Source organism: Chaetodon auriga, chromosome 12, assembly GCF_051107435.1.
Source record: "Chaetodon auriga isolate fChaAug3 chromosome 12, fChaAug3.hap1, whole genome shotgun sequence".
NCBI classification, from domain to species: domain Eukaryota; kingdom Metazoa; phylum Chordata; class Actinopteri; order Chaetodontiformes; family Chaetodontidae; genus Chaetodon; species Chaetodon auriga.
In genome coordinates this window covers 10,225,369-10,246,358 of record NC_135085.1, presented here as the reverse complement: position 1 = coordinate 10,246,358, position 20,990 = coordinate 10,225,369, and the positions used below count along the sequence as shown (strand labels likewise).

The following is a 20,990-nucleotide window of genomic DNA, read 5'->3' as shown; positions in this document are numbered from 1 at the left end:
TTTTAATCAGAGGCTTACACACTGAGAATGATGCCAGTTCACTGAGGCAAATGAAGCGGAAATGTTCCCCCACTTTTCCAGTGTATTATCAGGACGTCAAGTTTTTTTTCTGCTACACTCCATCAATTAAACATCTTGGGAAATCCCAGTACAACCATATATTGTGCATTTAAATTGTGCAGAATTAACAAAAGAGAAACATTACATGTTGATTTGTGAGCTTCAGCAGTGCAGATATGTTTCTTTTTTGCTTTTGGACAGATGTAGGAAAACTATTTTCACCTGCTTGAAGTCTTTGTGCTAAACAGCAGTAAACTGTTCATCCTGCTGCCGTCTGACAAGCAATACAGAAGTATCCACTGATGTACCACCAGACTACAGAGCAGCTTTTCTCAGTTCATCCTCTACACTGAAATGAATGACATGACACTGACATTGCATACTTACTGGGTGTATAGATATATGTATAGAAGTACGTATGAGGTTTTATATTTTTTCTGTTTCACTTCATTCCATTGTAATTTATTTGTATATGTGTTCTATGTTTGTGAAGCATGAGGGGACTGCAACTTACGTTTCATTATACAACCCTGTGTTGTAAAATGACAATAAATGAACCTTGATACCTTAATAACAGGACATCTATCAAATTTTAACATGATGAGGTCGGAGCATCAAAATGTCTGACATATTTCAGCTTTCTATTTTAAACACTAGGGCTTCATATTAAACCTCAATACTTTTTTGTTCACCCAAATATGGTTAAGGCAAATATCTGATTAAATTTGCAATCTGGTTTTCCTATTGCCATAGATTTAAAATTTCATTTTAGTTCTTGAAGGATTGCTTGTTTTTAGACAGCTGAAGCTCAGGTGTCACATTCGCAGTATTAGAGCTAATGCTCAGGCAAGTTTGACCTTCACTGTTATCTTGTTGCAGAATTGTTCCACAGTAAAGATGTGAAAACTGTTTTAGGTCAACAAAGTCACACACGACACTGAAGGAACTCTGGGGGTCAACTAACCACTGACCACAAGCGTCAGTCAGACCAAAGCTGCTCCAGGAACGGACTCTCATAAAAATGGTAACTAGGATACCCGCTCCCACTCATTCTGAATAAAGGTTGAGTTTAACGAGGGAAAGGTCAAAAGTGGTGAGCTGCAGCTTAGTGAATGTGGAAAGCTGTGGGAGGAGATAACAATGACCTTTTATCAATGTCAGCCATTAATGGTTGTTTCGTGCTGAGTCAAACTGCACTGCCCGTCCTGGTGCAGCAACACTGGGCCGACTCGTCAACTCCATGAAGTCCATGAAAACCTGACTGAAGGAGAGTTTGACCAGTTTGCTCTGTGGATGCTCCCATTCATCTCTGCTTCTTCTCTCAAGGAGCAGCTGGCCTCTGGATTGTGGAGCATCGTGAATTTTTCATTTCATCTTACATGACTGCCCTCAAAATAGAAAAACTGTCTACAGCAGAGACCAGAGCTGGGTTAACTGGTGGTGCAGGTTGCAACTGTACAGTGAAAAAACAAGGATAGACTTGTGGATTACATTTCCAGGAACTCAACATCAAAGTCATTGTTAGCTCTCTTGGGTGTGTGGGCAGTCAGATAAGGATTGCACAACTGCTTGGTGACCAGTATAGAAAGGCATTTGTCACTTGAAGGAAGCTTTCAGGGGGTTGAATGCAGACAATCTGTATGGTACACTCGTCTGGCCACCGGGATAAACACATCTGAGACAGTTAAGTACACATTTCAAACCAAAACAGATCATTTAGCAGGAATTATTGCAGTAGATGGAGCATGATGAGTTTAGCTAGTGAGCACTGAATAAACAGGGAATCAAACTCATGCCTGAACCTGATGTGGTTCTGCTCTGTTGCATTAATTCAGCAAAGCAGCACGACCCACTGAACCAACATCCTGATGTTCCAATGAGTAAACAAGGATCTTGCTGCTTTAATCATGACATTATCGCTTTATTGTGCAGTGCGTCATCCATATGGTAGCCTTAATAAGCACTGTTAGCTCATGTATAATGCTGTGGTTATCTCGTGTGGCAGGCAGCCCATTAACCCCCCACAGCTCTAGTGTCTGTGCACCAGTGTAGTTATAATCTACCTGGAATAACCCCCGCACACACGCCTTGCTCTAGTATCTAGCTTTCTCCTGAGTTGTTTGTGCAAACCATACAAATCATTTCTGTAGTCAAACTTTTTCACACTTCTTCCAAATCAGCTGGCAGTCGGATGTCTTCATTGTTGGAAGATGTATTCAAATCCTTTACTAGAAACAAAGCAGCAACATCACAATGTAAAAATATTTCATTCCAAGTCCTGCAGTCTTCATTTTATAGGAGACTTTTTATAGGAATAGTTCAACATTTTAAGGAATCTGCTTAAAAGTTAAATGAGAAGACTGATACCACTTTCAAACCTGTTAGACATGAAGCCTCACTCAGCTTAGCACAAATACTGGAAGTGGGGAAACTGGTAACCTGCTAGCACCTCTAAAGCTCACTAATTAACATGCCGCATCTTGTTTATCTAAAGTGTAAACAAACTGAAGATGTAATTACATTCTTTCATGGAAAAGCTGTGATAAACCCACTGTACACTGCTGGCTCAGCAGTAAACAGCACATAGACTAAGTTAGGATCTAGCTGGTGAGTATAGTGGAACATTTAGCTGATGGAAAGCCAGATGTTTCCCTCAGGAGTTGGTAGAGACCAAAAACAGAGCTAAAAGAGACTCACAGTCAAAAGTAGTCAAAAATTGTTGAAAATATTACCACGAGTGCAGGATATATAGAAGAACAACGCAGTCTCACGCCAGGAAACGGGAAGCCGTTTTTTCATAGCGCAGATTCACATCATCATCGATGGACCGCTGGACGTTTTCTGAGGGTAAATATCACGTAAATTGTTGCTTTTGCACAATATACCAAGCAATAAACATAAAAAAGTGATGTATACAAGCATGTTTTGAGACACTGTCCAGTAATGTGAGACTGTTTTACCTGCAGCCTCGTCCTTGTAATGGAGGCTGTTATTGTTGTGTGATGGTTAAGAGTCTTCCTGTAAACCTGCAGTAATATCAGTGAGGACTAAGATGTATCATTTCAGAACTTTAAAGGTGACTTCAAAGTGAATGTAATGTAATGTTTGGCATCCTGCCAAGCGTTTATGTGCATTGGCTTGGACTGAGGGCTGACCACTGAGCATCTCAGTAAAACACTGCACACATTGACTGGGACATTTTATGCGCACATTTGAATATAAGACTCCTAAATGTGAACGTGGGTGTTTTGCTTTATTAGGAAAGAGGCCCTGTGGTTATTTTTGCACTCTTTTTCTGCACTTCTACGCATATTATTTTGAACACTGCTGAGTTTGTGTAGTTGTTGTAGTTCTTTTTTCAAATGATCTGTGCACCATTTTGTATGGAGCAGTGCAAAGTCACTGACATTATGTTTTAAGTGAGACTGGAGAGGCGTGAACACTTCTATTTTATCTCCAAGAAGGCCTAGTCAGAGGGAAAGTGTGTTACAACACAGCAATCATCAGCCTCAAGTCCCATGGGTCGCTTCCACACAGAAGTGAGAACTGCTATTTTTTGTGTAAAAATACATACATGCTTATATGATGCAGACTCTTGTGGAGACATATGGTATTCAGGAAGTTCTACGGAGGAACTTGAGCTGAGCTAAATGGCACGCAATACACCACTGATTGAACCACATCCTCTCCAGTGAACAGCAAAAGACAAAGAGAGCAAAGAGACAGAGACGGTCCCAATACTTCACTGTTATACTGTAGAGCTACATGTCCACTCATGACAGACAGCACACCCCCGCTGCATGAGAGTGTAGGACACACAGGACGGTTTGCTGCCAGGAATGATTGCAGTCTCCATTGGTAACACACACACACACACACACACACACACACACACACACACACACACACACACACACACACACACACACACAAAGAGAAAGCATCAGGTAACTCTTGAGGCTTGTGGAGAGGAAATGTAAATATGAACAGTGCCCCTCATATGTAGGCAGGAAATCACTCCGTGACATTTACAGCCTTCAGTCAGCCTTCTGATGGTCTGCCTGCCAGACCAAACACTTTCTCTCATCTGCAACAAATGATTTAACATCAGGGCTGGACTGGTGATTGGAATAAGTAACCATTATTTTTGTTATTTTTCTATTGTGATGGGTTTTAAGAAGTGATGCAGGCTCTGATCTTGAGAGAGCATAGGCTGATTATGAGACAAAGAGCCCCTGGGCACAGACACATAAAAAAAACCCCACCCCTCCTACTTAGCAGCATGGCTGAAAGGGGAAAGTATGCTGGAAAATACCAACAAAAATACTCAATATTAAAGGAATAGTTTGGGAATAATGCTTGTTTTCTGTGTTGCTGAGGGTTAGAGAAACTGGAGCCAGGAGAGGATGAGGATGAAAAGCAAGGCAGAGTTGGTTTGCTTCCTGTTGGACAGGTAGGTGCAGTTAGCTCAGTTAGCTTGCTTAAGTACCGGCTTCTCTACAGCGACAGATGTAATGCTCCTATGATAGTGGCTTGCAGTGTCTGTGCAAGCAGTGTTCTTCTGGAGGAAAAGAGCCAGAGAAGAGGGGCCAAGTGTGAATGTTGCTGCTACAGATGTAGCAATTCCTGCACATATCTTTACAGATTTCTGGCAAAACAGATTTACTTCCTTACATCTTTAAACCTTGTGAACTCAGAGTCATACCAGCATTTAATCTGATGGGTAAAAAGAGCCTAAAGTAATAAAACTCATTCTAAAACTCAGTAGAGTGCAAACATTTCTGCTGTTCTTGTTATGTAAGCCTACATGAGTGTGCCAAATCCAATTTAACCAGCTTGAGTCTGTACTAGATTCAGCATGACCCCCTTCCCAGTCCAGAGCCAAACATTCCTCTCCTGGGGAGCAAGCTGCCAGTTGTTCTGGTAACATGACTCCACACTCATCAACAGCATGGGAACATCTAAACAGATGTTTGTGAAAGCAGGACTTCACATTTCTCTGGAGAAAAACTACGAATCACAGTGGTGGACAAGCAAAACACACACATGCAAGGAAGGAAAATACTTACTGCGTATATATAAAGACATCTTTTATTCACTTAGCTTATTAAAACTGTGTAAAAACATAGATATTGTTTGGGAAAAGACACAACTTGAAATGCACATGCTACAAATCGCTTCACAGTAGATCCTTTACAGACTTGGAAGTAGTGGTCATCTAAAGAGATCATTTCCCAGCAGCTTGATTTCAATGAGACACACCGAAGGGACAGACTTAATGAGGGATGGACATGAATGTAGGATCATGTTTCACGTACTCTGACACACCAGAATGTCACCAATTTACACAACTCTGCTCCTCTCTGACGTCTCCTCGGCAACACAGCGTCATGTCTCCTTGATGTCCCTCTGAAAGTGGAAAAGGAAACATGCATCAGTGTTGCACCAGGACTACCATCTCTACAAGAAACCCTGAGCTACTGCACGGTCCATACTGATCTTCACATTTCAGTTAATTTGTGCCCACAAGGTAAGTTTGTATCCAGAGATCCAGCACATGTTCACTGAGAGGCTGCTGAACCTGATTCTGTGATCCAGTTTCTGGATCAATCCAGACATTTTAATGGATCAGTATCGGCTAAACTAAACCTAATCAAAATCCAATCCTCTGTATGTTACTGTGTTTTGTTCACCTCAGCCGTCCAGAGTTGCAGTGCTGAACTGCATTACCACAGCCGGACACTGAGAGCACTTCACTGCATGAGTGAGTGAAAATGAAAGCGTGAAAAATAATTTGGTCACACTGGTGATCGACTCTGTTCTGAGATGTGGGATACTATTTACCTCCTGCGTACTTTGTTCAGTTTGTGCCAGCAGACCGACATTAACAGGGAAATAATTATTAGTAGTAGTATTTAAAGCACTGGGATACGAAGTCCATGAAATGTTAGAAGCAGACAGAATGGAACCAAATTAGAGGCTGAACCACGATTATAGTGAGAGTGTTCAGCTCAAGCACATAAAAACAAATGTATTTTTTAAGGCACTGGATCCTTGATGATTAAAATAAATGCAGAGCTTCCTGTCGATCGACTTATTGGTTATCTATCACTGTATATATCAGACGGGGTGGGGTTGTTACCTGACTGCATCCGGTCTCTGATATTCCTGTGGAGCTCCATAAGGACGGGTCCTCCTGCATGGCTAACGTCTGATTAACAAACCGCAGCATCCCTGTGAGTGAACTCATATCCACCTGGTCCTCCTCCTGACCCACCAGAGTGCACACAGACTCCCTCCTCGACTCACTCGTCTGCTCGTCGTCCACCTCCTGCATCGAGGTAGCTTCCATGTGGAGGTTTATGTCACCTTGCCTGTCCGCCATGTATGTGAGGGGGTTGAAGGAGAGGTCAGAGGTTGCTGTGGTGTCCACGGCGCTGAGGCCCTGCCAGCTGTGGTCCACCATTTCCAGGAGAGAGGAGACGGAGGAGGAGGAGGAGGAGGAGGAGGAGTCGCAAGCCTGCTTGCTCAGGGGCTCCCTCAGTTTGGCCTTTAGGCTCAGAGGGAGATCCAGAGAGGAGTCCATACTGCTGCTCCGCAGCCAGTCACACGTGCTGTGGCTCTCAGTTTGGTCACACAGATGAGGGGCAGAGGTGGGCTGAAGGTGTGTGTGAGCAGGGGGAAATGAGCACGCTTGTGTGTGTGTTGGGGAGAGGAGGTGAGTCGAGTGAGCGTGGTTCGACGAGGAGACAGCTGTCTGAGGTTTTCTGGGTGAGGAAGGAGGGGAGCACCGTGAGGAGTGTGTGAATTGGTGCAGAGCAGGGAGGGAGAGTGTGTGATTGTACAGATGCTGCCGGTCCGCAGCTCGCTCCAGACTGGAGATCCTGGTTTGGAGACGGGTCACCTCAGACTCCTGCATGGAGATCAGGACACAAGCTTTGACACAAATATTGAGAAGAAATTCAGCGACACGCTTCCATCATGCAACTTTCATTACACTCACACTTCTGAAGAACTCTACCTTGATGAGCAGGGACTCATTGGAAGTCTCCATGGACTTCTCAGAGGCCTGGAGCTGAGTCTGGAGCTCGGCGGCCTGGACTCTGGCTTGGTTTAACTGGGCGCTGAGCTGTTCCAGCTGGGCATGGAGGTGACTGTTCTGGGCTCTGGTCTGCTCATACAGAATCCTGCTTTGCTCCAGCTGGGCTTTACTCTGAAGGAGCTGCGTCTGAGTCTGGTCTCTCTGAGTCTGGAGGTGACTTACTTGTTTCCGGGTGCAGTCCAGCTCAGTCTTGGTTTGGTCCAGCTGGGCTTTGGCCTGCTCGAGCTGGTTCTGGCTCTGCTGAAGTTTAATGGCGAGCTGCTCCTGGGAGGAGCGCATGGTGGAGGAGATCTGCTCGGAGACTTTGAGGAGCTGGCCTCGAGTTTGCTGCAGGGACTCCAGCTGGCAGGGGAGGGAAAACAGACAGATGAGACAAGTTTGGATTTTACACGCTGACGTGCAGCTCAGTATGTTGCCCTGATATGATATGATCCACCTCCTTTTGATGTTATCGGGTAAACCCACAGGTTGTAGCAGGATGGACCATCAAAAATATCAGCAGGAACTAAGACATTATCAGCTGTGTGTGGGAGAGATGAGGTAATAAGAAGAGAAACTGAAGATTTAGTAAAATAAGGAACTCACACGGTGTTGGCGTATGTAAAAAAAAAAAAAAGAAAGAAAAAAAAAGAGGAAAAGAAATTAGACAGAAACGGACACGGAGAGGGAAAGACAGTGATGAGCAGAAAGGCTGATCCGAGACCAAAAATCACAAGACCTCTACGTGACGCAGACAAACAGAAACAGACTCACTGATGGGAACTCTGCAGACCAACTGGTGTCACATTCCTGTGATACCATTTACCATCTCAAATTACATGCTCATCACAACGATCAGAAATTGAATATACGGCTGAGGTGGGTCTGAAAGAACAGCTGAAACCTGCACTGCAGCATCACAGCTTCCCTCTCGTCAAGTCAAAAATAAATCTACTTTACAGAGTTCAAACTGAAGTTCGACTTGTTGAACTGTTTTAATAGATGTATTGAATGCATTGGATGGAGGAAGATGACAGCAGTGTTGAAGCCTAAGAGTACCTCCTTGCTGTGCTGCTCCCTCTCCAGCTCCAGCTCCTGCTCTAAAGAGGCAACCGTGCTCTGCAGCCCGGCCTCCAGCTGCAGCCAGCGTGCCTCCTTCAGTGCCAGCTCCTCCTCTGCGCGGCACAGCCGGACCTCCTGCAAACAAACACACACACTTGAGTCTTTTATTTACCCTCAACACCAAAGAATTCTGCCAATGGTGTGAGATGTTTCCTTCTAATGAGGTCTAACTGATCCCACATCCTTTTACCCACACAGTGCTTTAACATGAAATAATAAGTAACTGTGCTCTGACTTCACCTCGTCCTGGGCGTGCAGCTTGGCAGCGTCCAGCTCTCTGGTCAAAGCCTCACACCGACGCTGAGTTTCTTCAAGCTCTTGCAGTGAAGTCTGAAGTTTCTGTTGATAGACGGCGAGCTGCTGCGACTCCTAACACCATGAACACAGACACACACACGCGGAGATATCAGCACACAGTTTGAACATCTACATTCCAACACATAAGATTGGCAGTGTCACAATTTGCTAGACTGGGCTTAAAAGTCAGTTTTCAAAACTGCCTTCATGGCACCAGATGACTTCTATTAGATTCCAGCTGTATTAAAATGAAATGACAAACTATTATGTATTTCACTATATGTGCAAAATGCAGAATCAGCCCACCAAAGAATGAAGATTTGTTCAGTCAAAACACAAAGATGATAAGATGTAAGAAAAATGACAATTTATAAAATATCTAAAACACTAAAATATATCTCTCAAGCTCTTTTAATTTTAACTAATCTAATAAATTTCTCATTAAAGACAATTTAAAATGGAAATTTAAGGCAGAATTTAATTGAATGCAATCTTAAATAGAATTTTATTCATTTTTGAAAGTATTTAATTTCTAATTAATTGAAATGTCAATATTAAATATGACATTTAATATTCAATGAACTTAATTTAATTTCAAATGTATTGATAGAAATTTCACATAAATTCCATTTTAATGTAATTTCATTTTTTTTCATTTCATCTAATTTCATCAAATCTAATCCAATCATTGTTGACTGGATTATGTTATTTCACAGACACAGACTGGTCACGTGTCAACCAATCACTGTGCATGTAGTGAGTAAATGAATTCATGAAACATGATGTCATCCTTCTCTTCTCTCAGTCACAGCAGCTTTGAGAAAAGCTCTGAGGAGAAACTGCTGCAGTCACAGTAAGACGAGACACTGAACACAAATAAAATAAAGAGACTGGGTGATGAGGTCATAAACCAGTGTGGACAGGGGGAGTAAAAGATGGAGGGCAATGGGAGAGCGGGAGACATGTTTCTTTTTACTCTGTGTGTTGTGAAGAGTAATATTTGAATATAATGTCTATTTGAGAAAGTCTGCATAATAAACATTATGATGGACATTATGAAGCATTAAAGATGTTTTACTTTAAAGAAAAATATTTTTGATTGTTTATTTCATTCATTTAGCAACAGAAATCATTATAAGCCATTTTGTCGAATGACAGAACTTTATCCTGTTGATTATGTTGTTTCCTCGGCGGCTCTTCTTGAAATGTCTATGAAGGCCAGTTTCTCACATGTTTTGCCCTCTTACTCTGTGGCTGCTCCTGACCTTCATGTTTCTGTCTGTCAGCTCCCTCTGCACGTCCCTCAGCTCGCTCTCCCGGGCTTCCAGGCTCTGCTGCACAGACTCCACCTTCCTCTCCATCTCCTTCTTGTGCTCTCTGATGGCCACCTCCAGCTGGCCCAGCTGAGGGCGATGAGGACGGCCGGGGAAGGAAGAGAGAACATTGAGAACACGAAAAAATGCAGAAAGAGACGGCAGCAAAACATATTGTGCAGATGAAATGAAATATACTGATAAATGTGTGCTTGTGTTCGTGCTGTACCAGATTTGCTCTCTGTTGGAGCTCCCCCTGTCTTTCCTTCAGTGCATTGTCCATGTCTAAGACCTCGTGAGTTCTCTCCTCCAACTCCCTCTGCGTCTCACTGTGAAGCCACACACACACACACACACACACACACACACACACACACACACACACACACACACACAGACTTTTATTGAATAGTTAAACAGATATACCTATTAATTTACATTAAACATAATATTAAAAAAGCACTGACTAACTTTAGGAAACCAGACCAGAGTGTGCTCTGAATAGCAGCTACAGCTGTGTGCGATTCGATCAGGGAACACGATTCGCGAACTTTCACAGGAGTTTATTGTTGAACATTTTTAGGCTGACCTTTGGTCTGAGTGGTTACAGCGTGCCTATGGGTGTAACTCATTTCAGTGCCTTTTTGTGTGTGACCCGGCTCATGGTCGTAGCCTAGAGCTGTTACTAAAACGGCTATGTTCTTCTTTAAAGGGCGTTTACAGTGTCAAGCATGTCCACCTTAATGTCTGTGCTCACAATCTAATCTAGGGACGGATGGAGTGACAAAGAGTGACAAATCTGTTTTTTTTCCCTCATTCTACACAAAAAATGGTTCAATCATTCATGATGGTGTCCACTATGGGAGAGTGCTTGATGTACAAATGCTGCACACAGTGTGTTATACGACACATGTGATTCAAAGTAACACAGATTTGTGTCAGTGGCATGTTTTAAATAGAAAATATCACATTAAATAAGAGCATACATGTAAAACAGGCACAAGACATTACATGACACAAGTTCCACCTTGAATAATAACTTAAAAACAATTATCAGAAATTCAGATTTTTACAACAGCAAAAGATTTCTTCACTACAAATGTACACAATGTCATTATTTCATCTGAGAGCAAAGATTAGCCATGACATTATCCAGAAGACACACAGACAGAGTGAGAGATGTTTAGGGTGACACTGGATCGGCTCCGTGACTGTGTGTGTGTGTGTGTGTGTGTGTGTGTGTGTGTGTGTGTGTGTGTGTGTGTCTGTGTGTCTGTGATACACATATACAGTGTGGATACTGTTTCAAGCACAGCTGAGTCCAATACAGCAGAGGATTTTATCTGAGCAGCAGCACATGGACGTTGTCTCCATCTGGAGTTTGTCCTTTGTCCCTGTGTGCAGAAGGATATTTCACATGAGGGCGTGTCCTCACCTAAGTTGGTCAGTCAGTTTTTCCACCGAGGTTTGCCGTTCATCTGCAATGGTTTGGGTTCTCTGCAGAACATCTCTGAGTTCCTGCAGTTGCTCCAGAGTGTCAGCCAACTCTCCCCGCACCGCCTGAAGCTGGCCCTCCAGGATCTGGACCCGCTGGACACAGTTGAGCCTGTTGGCCTCACAGCGATGGAGCGTCTCCTCCAGATCCACCACTGGGATGAGCAAGACAGAAAGGAAAACAAAAAGTTAAAGGAAAGAGAGCAAGTGATGTATGTGCGGTAACAGCGTAAATCATCTCTACACTGCAAAAGATAAGTATAAGAACAGAAACTGTGCGACATACCCATGTCAGTCTTGCTGTCGAGCTGGCTCTTCATGTGTTGCAGGCTTTCCTCCAAACGGCTGATCTGAGACGTCTTGATGGTGACGCCCCTCTTCAGGCGCTGCAGCTCCAGCTCTTTAGACAGCAGCTCCCCTTGATACTTTGTCATATCTGTTGTCAGATGGCTGCAGAAGGCAGACGGAGAAAAACACAAAACAATAAACAGTACATTTGTACAGCAATTAAAAGTCTTACATAAACCAATCAAACAGGCTTTTAGACAATGTGCCACAATAAAGAGAACAGAAGAAAAGCAATGTTACACCAAAAACACACTGTGTACACATCGTATTCTTTGGGGGCAAGAACATGTCTATTTCCTCACCTCAATGTAAGCAGGGATCCCATTGTGGACTTCGAGAGAGTGAAATTCTTCCAGAGCTGTTAGAGTAGGTAAACTGAGCTAAGCGAATGTGCCTTTTGGTGGCATATTCAAACAACCAACAAGCTTTTGCTTTGGGGCTTTTTAAAATGTCACAAAATGAAACTAAGCAGCTGCTCTGCAGAATGAAAGTATTCTGAACACATCACACTGCTATCTCCCACTCTCGTATGAGTAAGATCCCCATTTATATACACATATCCATGGGTGACAGGGGGTGGGGAGAGAAGGGCTGCTTCATGCCTACAGAAAAATGGGATGTGGTCTAATCACAAGACTGTTACAGACTTGACTGTCTTTGCTGCAGGTCAAGAAGAACAGCATGCTTCTTGGCATGTTGTGTCAGAAAATAGTCATGAATAAAAGCCCCATACAAACTGCATTACATATCTGCACCTGTGAATGACACTTAATACTACAAGTAAGGAGAAAACATTGCATTGCTATCAAGAAACTGTGAACTAGTGTGATTTCAAAATATTTGGCACCGAATGTTATATTCTAAATGATTCTGTTACAGCTTTGGTGACTGGTTTTGTGTTTAAAATGGCGAATAGTAAAAAAAAACACTGTGGTACTAAAACATAAAACCTCTGAAAATCAACTAATAATGAAAAGATTCTGTGCACTAACTCTGGTTTCCTTTGTTCCCCAGAGTTTAACATGAGTGTCCCTGTGTGGACAGGTGTTCTTACCTGACAGACTGGGAGAGTTGTGTGTTCTGCTGGTTCATCTCCTGCAGGTCCTTGTCTTTCTCCCGGGCATCCTGCTCTCTGTTCCTGACCTCATCCTGCAGAGAGGCCCGGGCTCGTTCCAGCTGCTGCTCCAGACTGGACACCTGCAGAAGACACAACATAAACATCCATCTTCATATTCCTCCTAAATGTAAACAAACAGGACATGCATTTCATTTTTCTGATAAACTACCATAAAACAATAACACAAGAGTTCTTGACAGCGTATCCCTACAGGCAGCCTGGTCAGTCCGTCTTGTACACAGAGGCTGCACGTTGCTGTCCCTGTACGGCTCCTCTACTCAATGGAGACCATTGTGCTGTTTGTTGTGGGGACAGAAAGTACAACCGGCAGCTAAAATGTGCTGAATTATAAAACAAATCACAAGTACGTTCAGCTCTTTCCCTGAAGCAGTGAGACAGATTTACCGAAAGCTTGTGAGATGTGCAGGGTGTATCAGTCGGCTCATCTTCTGCTCTTTATGCTCTTCTTGCTAAACAGAAGCTACTCCCTAATTTATGATACATAAAAAGTGAGACTTTACTTGATTTTCTTGGCAGAATTAAATGTGGAAATGGTTTATACTGAACCTGCGATGCAACATTAAGAGTGAGTAAAGTCCATCACAGAGGATGGATGGAAGATGGACTGTGACTTATAAAAACATATGAATATCCTCCTGATATGGTTCTCCTGCCACCCTGTAAACACAGCTTACTGGAAGCCACATCATACACATTTGTTAGATGAGGGCTCTGACTGTAAACCCTAAAAAACACAGATACTGACAGACCTTACACAAATTACCCTAAATCAGTGCAACAGCAAATGTATGCCTGACTGTGACTGAGCTGAAAGAGAAAAGCAGAAGGGCTTCGATTTCAAGTACCATTAAATTGGACTCTGCAGATTTTTTAGAATTAATCACTTTATCAAGCATTTAGAAAAATATCTCAACAAGTTTCTATTGCCACATAAACCCATTAAGCCTGACTGTCACTATTCTAAGATCCTTCAATGCTAGACAGACACCATTGACAAAGTTTGTCCTGAAGCTTCTCAAAGGCTGAGCAAACTATTAGCAAACAGAAAGGCATGAATCAGACTTATTGCAAGAAAGTGAAAATTGATTAAGCCAAACTTGAGACTGAACCTAAACTCAGACAAATCTTCATAGATGATGAAGGGGAGTGTTTCCCTGCTGCTCAACATGTAACGCTGTGAGTTAAATTGAGACAGAGAAGCATTGATGCCATGAACAGAGAACAGCCAAATCAAGCAGAAACTGCCCCAGGGCCTCAAATTCACCACGAGGAAATAACATTTGTGGTAACTGATTAACTAAAAATGTGTTTGGAAATACTGTGTGCACCACTGAAGCATAACACAGACAGAAATTACAGGGGCCTTAAGGTCACACCAAACCAAGCCTTCCAGCAGGAAGGTGCCACAGTGCTGGATTTTGTGTGAATGCAACCAAAGCACATGCTTCATCCTGTGAGTTGCCCAAAGGATGACAGCCAGAAATGTCCCCCACACAGCAAAATAATAAGAAAATAAGAAATACAGAGGGCAGGGCCTGAGCAGATACCTGCTGGGTCATGAGTGATGACGGACTGATGTCTGTACATCGATTTTTAGAAAAATCTTGCATAATATACCTTTAGTAACTCAACTTATACTGTGCTTATGTGGTGTATTTCCTAAATAAATGTATTAACAGTACAATTACCACAAGCTAATTACTAACTAATACACAATCCACAGAAAGTGGAATAAACAGTCATCAGTAGGGACACCTCTGTGAATGAATCTGACCCTGCTCATTGTTTTTAAGTAATCACTCAAACACACATCACATGACTGCATGCATGTTTAGTAATAAACACTCTTAGATGATATGTGTTCTTTTGCCCTGGCAACAAATACTGCTGTATTTGCCAACAAAGCTCCTTTGAATTGAACTGGTGCAGTTAGCTGTTGCAGTTCATTTGTGCACTAGAATAACTTATGAATACTCTTCGGTGTTGTATATATTTTCATATGTACATTTTCATTTTTTTTTTTTTTTTTTTTAACTGTCTCTAACTTACCCGTGTCTGCAGCTGGCTCTGACTCTCCTCCAGTTCAGAAATGTGAGCAGTACTCTCGGTCAGCATGGTCTGCTGCTGCTGGAGGGAAAGCTGCAGCTGCAGGTTCTGCTCGTTGGAGCTCTGACAAACCAGACTGGCACTGCAGAGTTTCTCCTGCAGAGAGGACACCTGAGGAGGGAGGAACAGGGGAGGAGATGAGTCTGAGAAGAGAGCTTCTCGTCCAACTTTTCCTGCAAGCTGAGACCTGAGCCTCACTGTGTGTATCGCTGTACCTTGTCATTCTTCTTCTGCAGCTCACTCTCACAGTTCTTCTGCACCTCCTCCATCTGCTTCATGCATAAGTTCAGCTCCGCTCTGCACGCCGACAGAGACAACTCCAGTTCACACACCTGACATACAAACACAAGTCACAGATGGTGCAGACTAATGGTTATGATGACATTTCTGAATTCTGACAGATGTTTTTGTCCAGTTAAATCTCATTTATTGTGTTTCGCTATGATAACCTGGTCCTTGTACAAACCTTTGTGGCAGACTGAGCCGCTTGTTCTTTGAAACTCTGCAGCAACTCCTCGCTGTGTCTTACTTCAACCTGTGTCTGCTGAAATTAAATCAAAAATCAAATAGTCAGTATATACCTGGGTTAAATTATAGTCGTTGTACCTTTAACTTCAGTCTGAAATGCTTCCTTTGCTTTACTCACTGAGGGTAATAAGATACACTAATATGGTCCTTCATACTGTAAGAAGTGTCCTGACCTGTGTGAGTTGGTCCACAGAGCTCTGCAGCTCAACAGCTGCTTTCTGAGCCTCGTCTCGCTCCCTCCGGAGCAAGCTCAGCTCCTGCTCCATCTCCAACACCTGAGACTGAGCCTCCTGCAGAGACAACTGCAACTGCAGAAGAAAGGAACAACTGTTACTTACTACAGGTAGTATCACTTTTGCCACTTTAAACATATGGTCACAGTTGGTGTCCTTCTAATAGCATTGAGCACAAAATCTCTCCAGCTTCTTCTACAGCAATTTCTAGGTGCAAATGGACTTTAATAATACTGGGCATGAAGTACATTGTAGCTGAGGAAACAACGATTGGTTGAATAGAATTGAAATGAACTGTAACATGGAGGTGTGGTAGAATTTGACTGTGTATGATCAGTGGACAGAACATGAAGAAGATAAAGATGAAGAAGTAGATCACCATTTCCATTCTGTGCTGTTGCTCTGTGAATTGCTGAGATTGAGATTTTTTACACTTCTCCAGAGACTGCTGGTACTCTCTTTGCTTTTTGCTCATCAGTGACTGGTAATGCTGAATGGTGCTGTTTTTCTCCTGTAATTAGTAAAAGAAAAGCAAAAAATAAAAAAGGACTCTGTAAGTAATTTGTGGCTTTGCAGACAACAGCTGGTAAACAGAGAACAATGTTTGGAATGTGCATATAAAGTATGAGCCATGTCCAAAGCAGTTATGAATCATGACCTCACTGCTCTTCATGTCAGCGGCTTGCTGACGCCATCAGGGAACAAATAAGACACATGACAAAGAAAAAGCACACATGAGGGTCTGTGTGTGTGTTGTACCAGCAGCTGATTCTCCAGCTCAGTGTTGGTCAGTGCAGCCTGACTGTAGGCCGAGGTTTTCTCCTGTAACTGTTTCTCCAGAGAAGCCGCACGGGCACTTTTTCTTTTCAACTGAAGGGAAATGGAGATGAAAAAAAACCAAAAAAAACCCAAACAGCTTGTAAGTGCATCAGTCTGTAAGAATCAATAATCAGCTCTCAAGCTTGGTAAAAAAAAAAAAAAAAAAAAAAATTCATACAGGAGCAAGGACCTTTATATAATATCTTCACTTTTGATGGCTGAGAAACATACACTTGAACATGAAACTGCTATATAAACTAACAATGCTCTGTAAACAAAAAGAAAATCTGATTTTCATTTGAGCAGCTTGATCCAAACAGTACGACAGCTCAGTGCAAAGAAGGAATGTTCAAGCAGCTTCAAGCTGAAAATCAGGATATGTACAAACGTTAAAACAAAACAGACAAAGAAAGAAAGACTTAAGAAAGGGGATGATGGAGGACAAGATATGAACAGTGACCTCTTTCTCTGTGTCAGTGGCTTGGCTGACTTTGTCCAGGAGCTCCGTGTGGAGGCTTTGGTAGTGGGAGGCTCTCTGGGCCATGGAGCTCTGCAGAGAGGAGATCTCCTCCTGGGCTCTGCTCAGACGCTCCTGAAGCCGCTCCACCAGGCTGTTCTGTTTGCTCCGCTCAGCCTCCATCGACTGCAGCACTCGCAGCAGCTGCTGGTAGCCTTCGCCTTGAGGCGAGGAGGACGATTGAGCAACAGGGAAAGAGAGGGCAAGAATACCTCTATTACATATCAAACAAGAGCAAACGTGAACATCTCTGCCAATAGGCACAGATAACACAGGCTGTAATGAAGTGCACAGTTTGTCAGCATACCTGGCTTTAGCTTCAGTAGGTGTGCAGTTCCTGAATAGTCCACAAGGGGCAACATGCAGGGCCTGCCACACAGCGATGACGAGGCACCCTGAAATTAAAAAAATTAAATATGACAACAGTAAACAAGTCATCCCCCACACAAGATCAGCGATAAATATAGCAACTTGTTTTGGAAAGTTACTGTGGCACCAAATGCTTGTTTGTTCAAACAAATAGACTAATGATGTAACAATCCCCTGGGTAAAGACATGGTGGGAGACTTGACAAAACTGTGGGAACACAAACAGCAGTGTGATTGTGTGTGCGTTTATTCCTCTCCACCTCTCGTAGATGCAGCAGGGCCAGTATGGCCTCCAGGCTGGCGAGTTCCGCCTGGCTCTGCTGAGCCTCGCTGTGGCTCTGGGTCAGCCTCAGCTCCTGGCTCTGGGTCAGAGTTCGCAGGTCTTCCAGCTCCTTGCGCAGAGAGGCCAGCTCCCTGCACTCTGCTGCCCGCTCCATAAGCTGTCGTTCCAGATGTAAGGCCTTTCGTCCAGCCTCCTCCAGTGGACCCTGGAGACCAGCAGCTGCACACTTGGCCTGGCTCACCTCCTCCATTAGTTGGCTGGGTGGCATACGGACAATGATTAATCAGAATCCTCCAATTTATTTCTGTTTCTACATACAAATATGAAGGAAATCATTGCCAGAAAACATGGAATGAGACAAACTCAGACTTACCGAATTGTTTGGCTCTGTTCAGCCTTTTCTCTCTCCAGCACAGTGCACTTCATTTCCAACTCTTCTTTTTCTCTGTCACACTCAATAAGACTCTCCTTGAGTTTGCTCTCACTCTCCATCACCTTAAAAACACAAATGACACATTTTTGGCACCAACATGTAACTAAAAAGGAGCTATAGAAAATGGATATGCATATACTCAAATAATGAAATTACATAATGTAATTAAATGTACCTTGGAAAGTTTAATGGAAATGGTAGCCTTATAGTCTTTGAAGGCTTCTTTGAGTTTCTCTGCATTTTGAAGTGCTTGATTTCTTTGTTGCTCAGCCCTGTAAGAGATGAGGTAGAACATTAGGACTTAAACAATAACTCCATCGTGTTTTGAAAGTAAATTAGACATAGAATATCTATTTGTGTTTCAACTTGTGTCAATCCCTTCATTTAGTTCAATTGAAAATACTTAAATATGACAGGTAATAAATGCAATTATATGACAAAAGACACTGTAGGTGAATTTCAGTTTCAGTTTCCCAAAATGTTAGTACAGTTTACAACTTTACTGTCATTAAATGAAATCAAGTGTGGAAGTCAAGCCCAGATAAAGACATCACCGTTTGCCCAGTGCTGTTTTAGTGTCCAGCTCATCCCTGAGCCTGCTCAGCTCCTCAGTGAGAGTCGCCACCACAATGTCACTGTGAGCTGCTGCTTCCTGGCTACACTCTGCCCTCAGCTCTGCTGCCCTGGCAAACAGACAATGACAGGTTGTTAGGATAATAATGCTAAGTTAAACAGAGGTTAGTGTAAATTTCAAGAAAAAAAGGTCAAAGGCAAATCACTAAAAGCCCCAAACAAGCCTTCCCCTGTAGGAGTACTGAAAGAGAAATAGCAGCAAAGGTTTATAGGCACTTTTTACTAGTGTACCCCATAGCACAGTACATCTTCACACCAATTTAGTATCAAATTTCTATACTATTTATACACAAATCTTGACATCTGCAGAGGCATAAGTTCAGGTCATGAGGTTACTTTAGTTCTTCGGCTTGAGCCTCCAGGTCTGCTTGAAGCTGATGAATCTGCTCACTCATGACTGTCACATTGTTCTTAACGCCGATCCTAAGGCCTCTGAGGTCAACCTAAAAATTGAAAAAACAGCATATGTATCCAGTGCAGTTTCTCTGTTTATATCAAGTATCTTAAGTATCTTTTATCATTTAATTGCTGTGAGAAAATCTGCCATGTCCCAAGTCTCAACAAAACACTGAAACAAGCACTTAATTCACAGTATACTCATTTGCAGCACACAAAGATGAGGCACAAGATAAAATATTTAAAGATTATAGCACCTTTGTTCACACGCATCACCTGTGGAGGGATGATTGTCATACCTGAGACTTGAAGGTGGACAATTCATACTGCATAGCATCACTGATGAGCTGCTCATCCTGCATGGTCAGACGGGCGTTCTCCTGACGCACACAGCCTGCCTTCCTCCTTGAAGAAACAGCTTCCATCTCTACTGACCTGGCCTTGACTGAGACTGACTGAATATGACAGGAGAACACGTGAGGACAAGGGGTGTGTATTTGCAGTGGGGGGTGTATTCTATTATTTACATTTTAGCTATGATGGTACCCTGGCTCAAATACAAATGACAGTCCGCAGCATGAGACAGTGATGCACAGCGAGCAAACCTGACTGGTTGTCTCTTAACCTTTTTAGGCAAGAGGACACACACAATTTTGTTGCTCACCACAGAGTTGGAGGAGGGTGGGCTAACACTACCATCAACAGCACGTCTCTCAGCTGCTCCACTGAGAGGCTTCTCCTGACAAACACAGCCTGAGTGGGATGGAGAAACATCAGGTACCTGCAGGTCATGTAAGGTCAGGTGATTAGATCTCTTCTGCTCACACTCAACAATGTCATCATGTCCTTGTGACTGACTGTAGAAGGTGGACATGAGAAAGTTAATGAGGAGGGAATCAAGAAAGGAGGATGAAGAGTCAAATACAGCATTTAACTGACTTTGTGTAATGTCCTCAACTGGTGGCTGCAGGTTAACTCTGCAGTAATTGTTATGAGGATTGGTGTTGTAGCTATCAACAGCTGGTGGAGACTGCGTATTCATGTCATGCAGTTAACGTTAGCTCACCTCAGCTTCTGTCCCGCACTTTGCACTCTGATATCCGTCAGTCGAAGTAGATTCCTCAAACTGACCACATCTTCCACCAACATTAAATTTATGATGACAAACGTAACCTACGTGTTAACTTCAGTAATTTGTCTTGATTTGCTGACGTTAGCTTTAAGTTGCTAAAACAGCATTTCCAACATGTGTGGATGTCTGGAGAGAAACAGAACACGGAGAACTAAGTTAACTCATCGATATACCGTTACGTTTTAAACTGTGTGACTACAGCACTGCAGCGCAAACTAACTAGCATGGTTACGCTCGCTACATGTAAACAAAGGTGCTCGCTGTATCAACAGGTGGCTAGCTAGTTAACGTTAACATTATCGTTGTTTTTAGAGCAAACGCTACCAAACGACCGGACAGACAACGTTCACGTTTTGAATGAAATATTAGTTTTGTCGCCTCGCGCTATGAAATCATGAAATATACATATTTTGAACTTTTAATTACAAAACTTCCCTACTTCACCAGTGTGGACCTGTTAAAAGACATGGTGGCAGTCCAATTTGTAATTTTAGTCTCCGCCCACATCCTAACAACGCGTGTTATGATTGGATAAGATAAAGCGGTCTGTGACGTGATTGGCAGAGAGGGTTGTCATGGCATTGGCCGCGAACACAGGCGCGTGAACTGAAACTGTCAAATCTACGTCAGCTTTGACTGAGGAGGCTGATGTTGCTGTGATGAAGCATCCACTACAGGCAACAATTAAA

At 42.9% G+C, this 20,990-nt stretch overlaps 2 protein-coding genes across 3 annotated transcripts in view; one reads left to right on the top strand and one right to left on the bottom strand.

The window, feature by feature from the left end:
- The window catches only part of nsun4 (NOP2/Sun RNA methyltransferase 4), a 181,782-nt gene that overhangs the window by 130,384 nt on the left and 30,408 nt on the right, over positions 1-20,990 (top strand). The gene's annotated exons all lie outside the window — the stretch shown is intronic.
- Positions 5,131-20,739, bottom strand: ccdc18 (coiled-coil domain containing 18). Its single transcript, XM_076744181.1, has 26 exons — positions 20,236-20,739; positions 19,834-20,026; positions 19,469-19,624; positions 19,110-19,216; positions 18,695-18,823; positions 18,316-18,412; positions 18,081-18,202; positions 17,685-17,964; positions 17,364-17,451; positions 17,000-17,217; positions 16,480-16,590; positions 16,100-16,231; positions 15,661-15,795; positions 15,426-15,503; positions 15,175-15,291; positions 14,903-15,070; positions 12,770-12,912; positions 11,654-11,817; positions 11,309-11,522; positions 10,103-10,202; positions 9,826-9,963; positions 8,504-8,632; positions 8,201-8,338; positions 7,082-7,504; positions 6,203-6,973; positions 5,131-5,469 (listed from the first exon to the last, which is right to left on the bottom strand). Exons 1-26 carry the CDS (start codon positions 20,316-20,318, stop codon positions 5,449-5,451), a joined length of 4,455 nt encoding a protein of 1,484 aa, XP_076600296.1. The 5' UTR covers positions 20,319-20,739; the 3' UTR covers positions 5,131-5,448.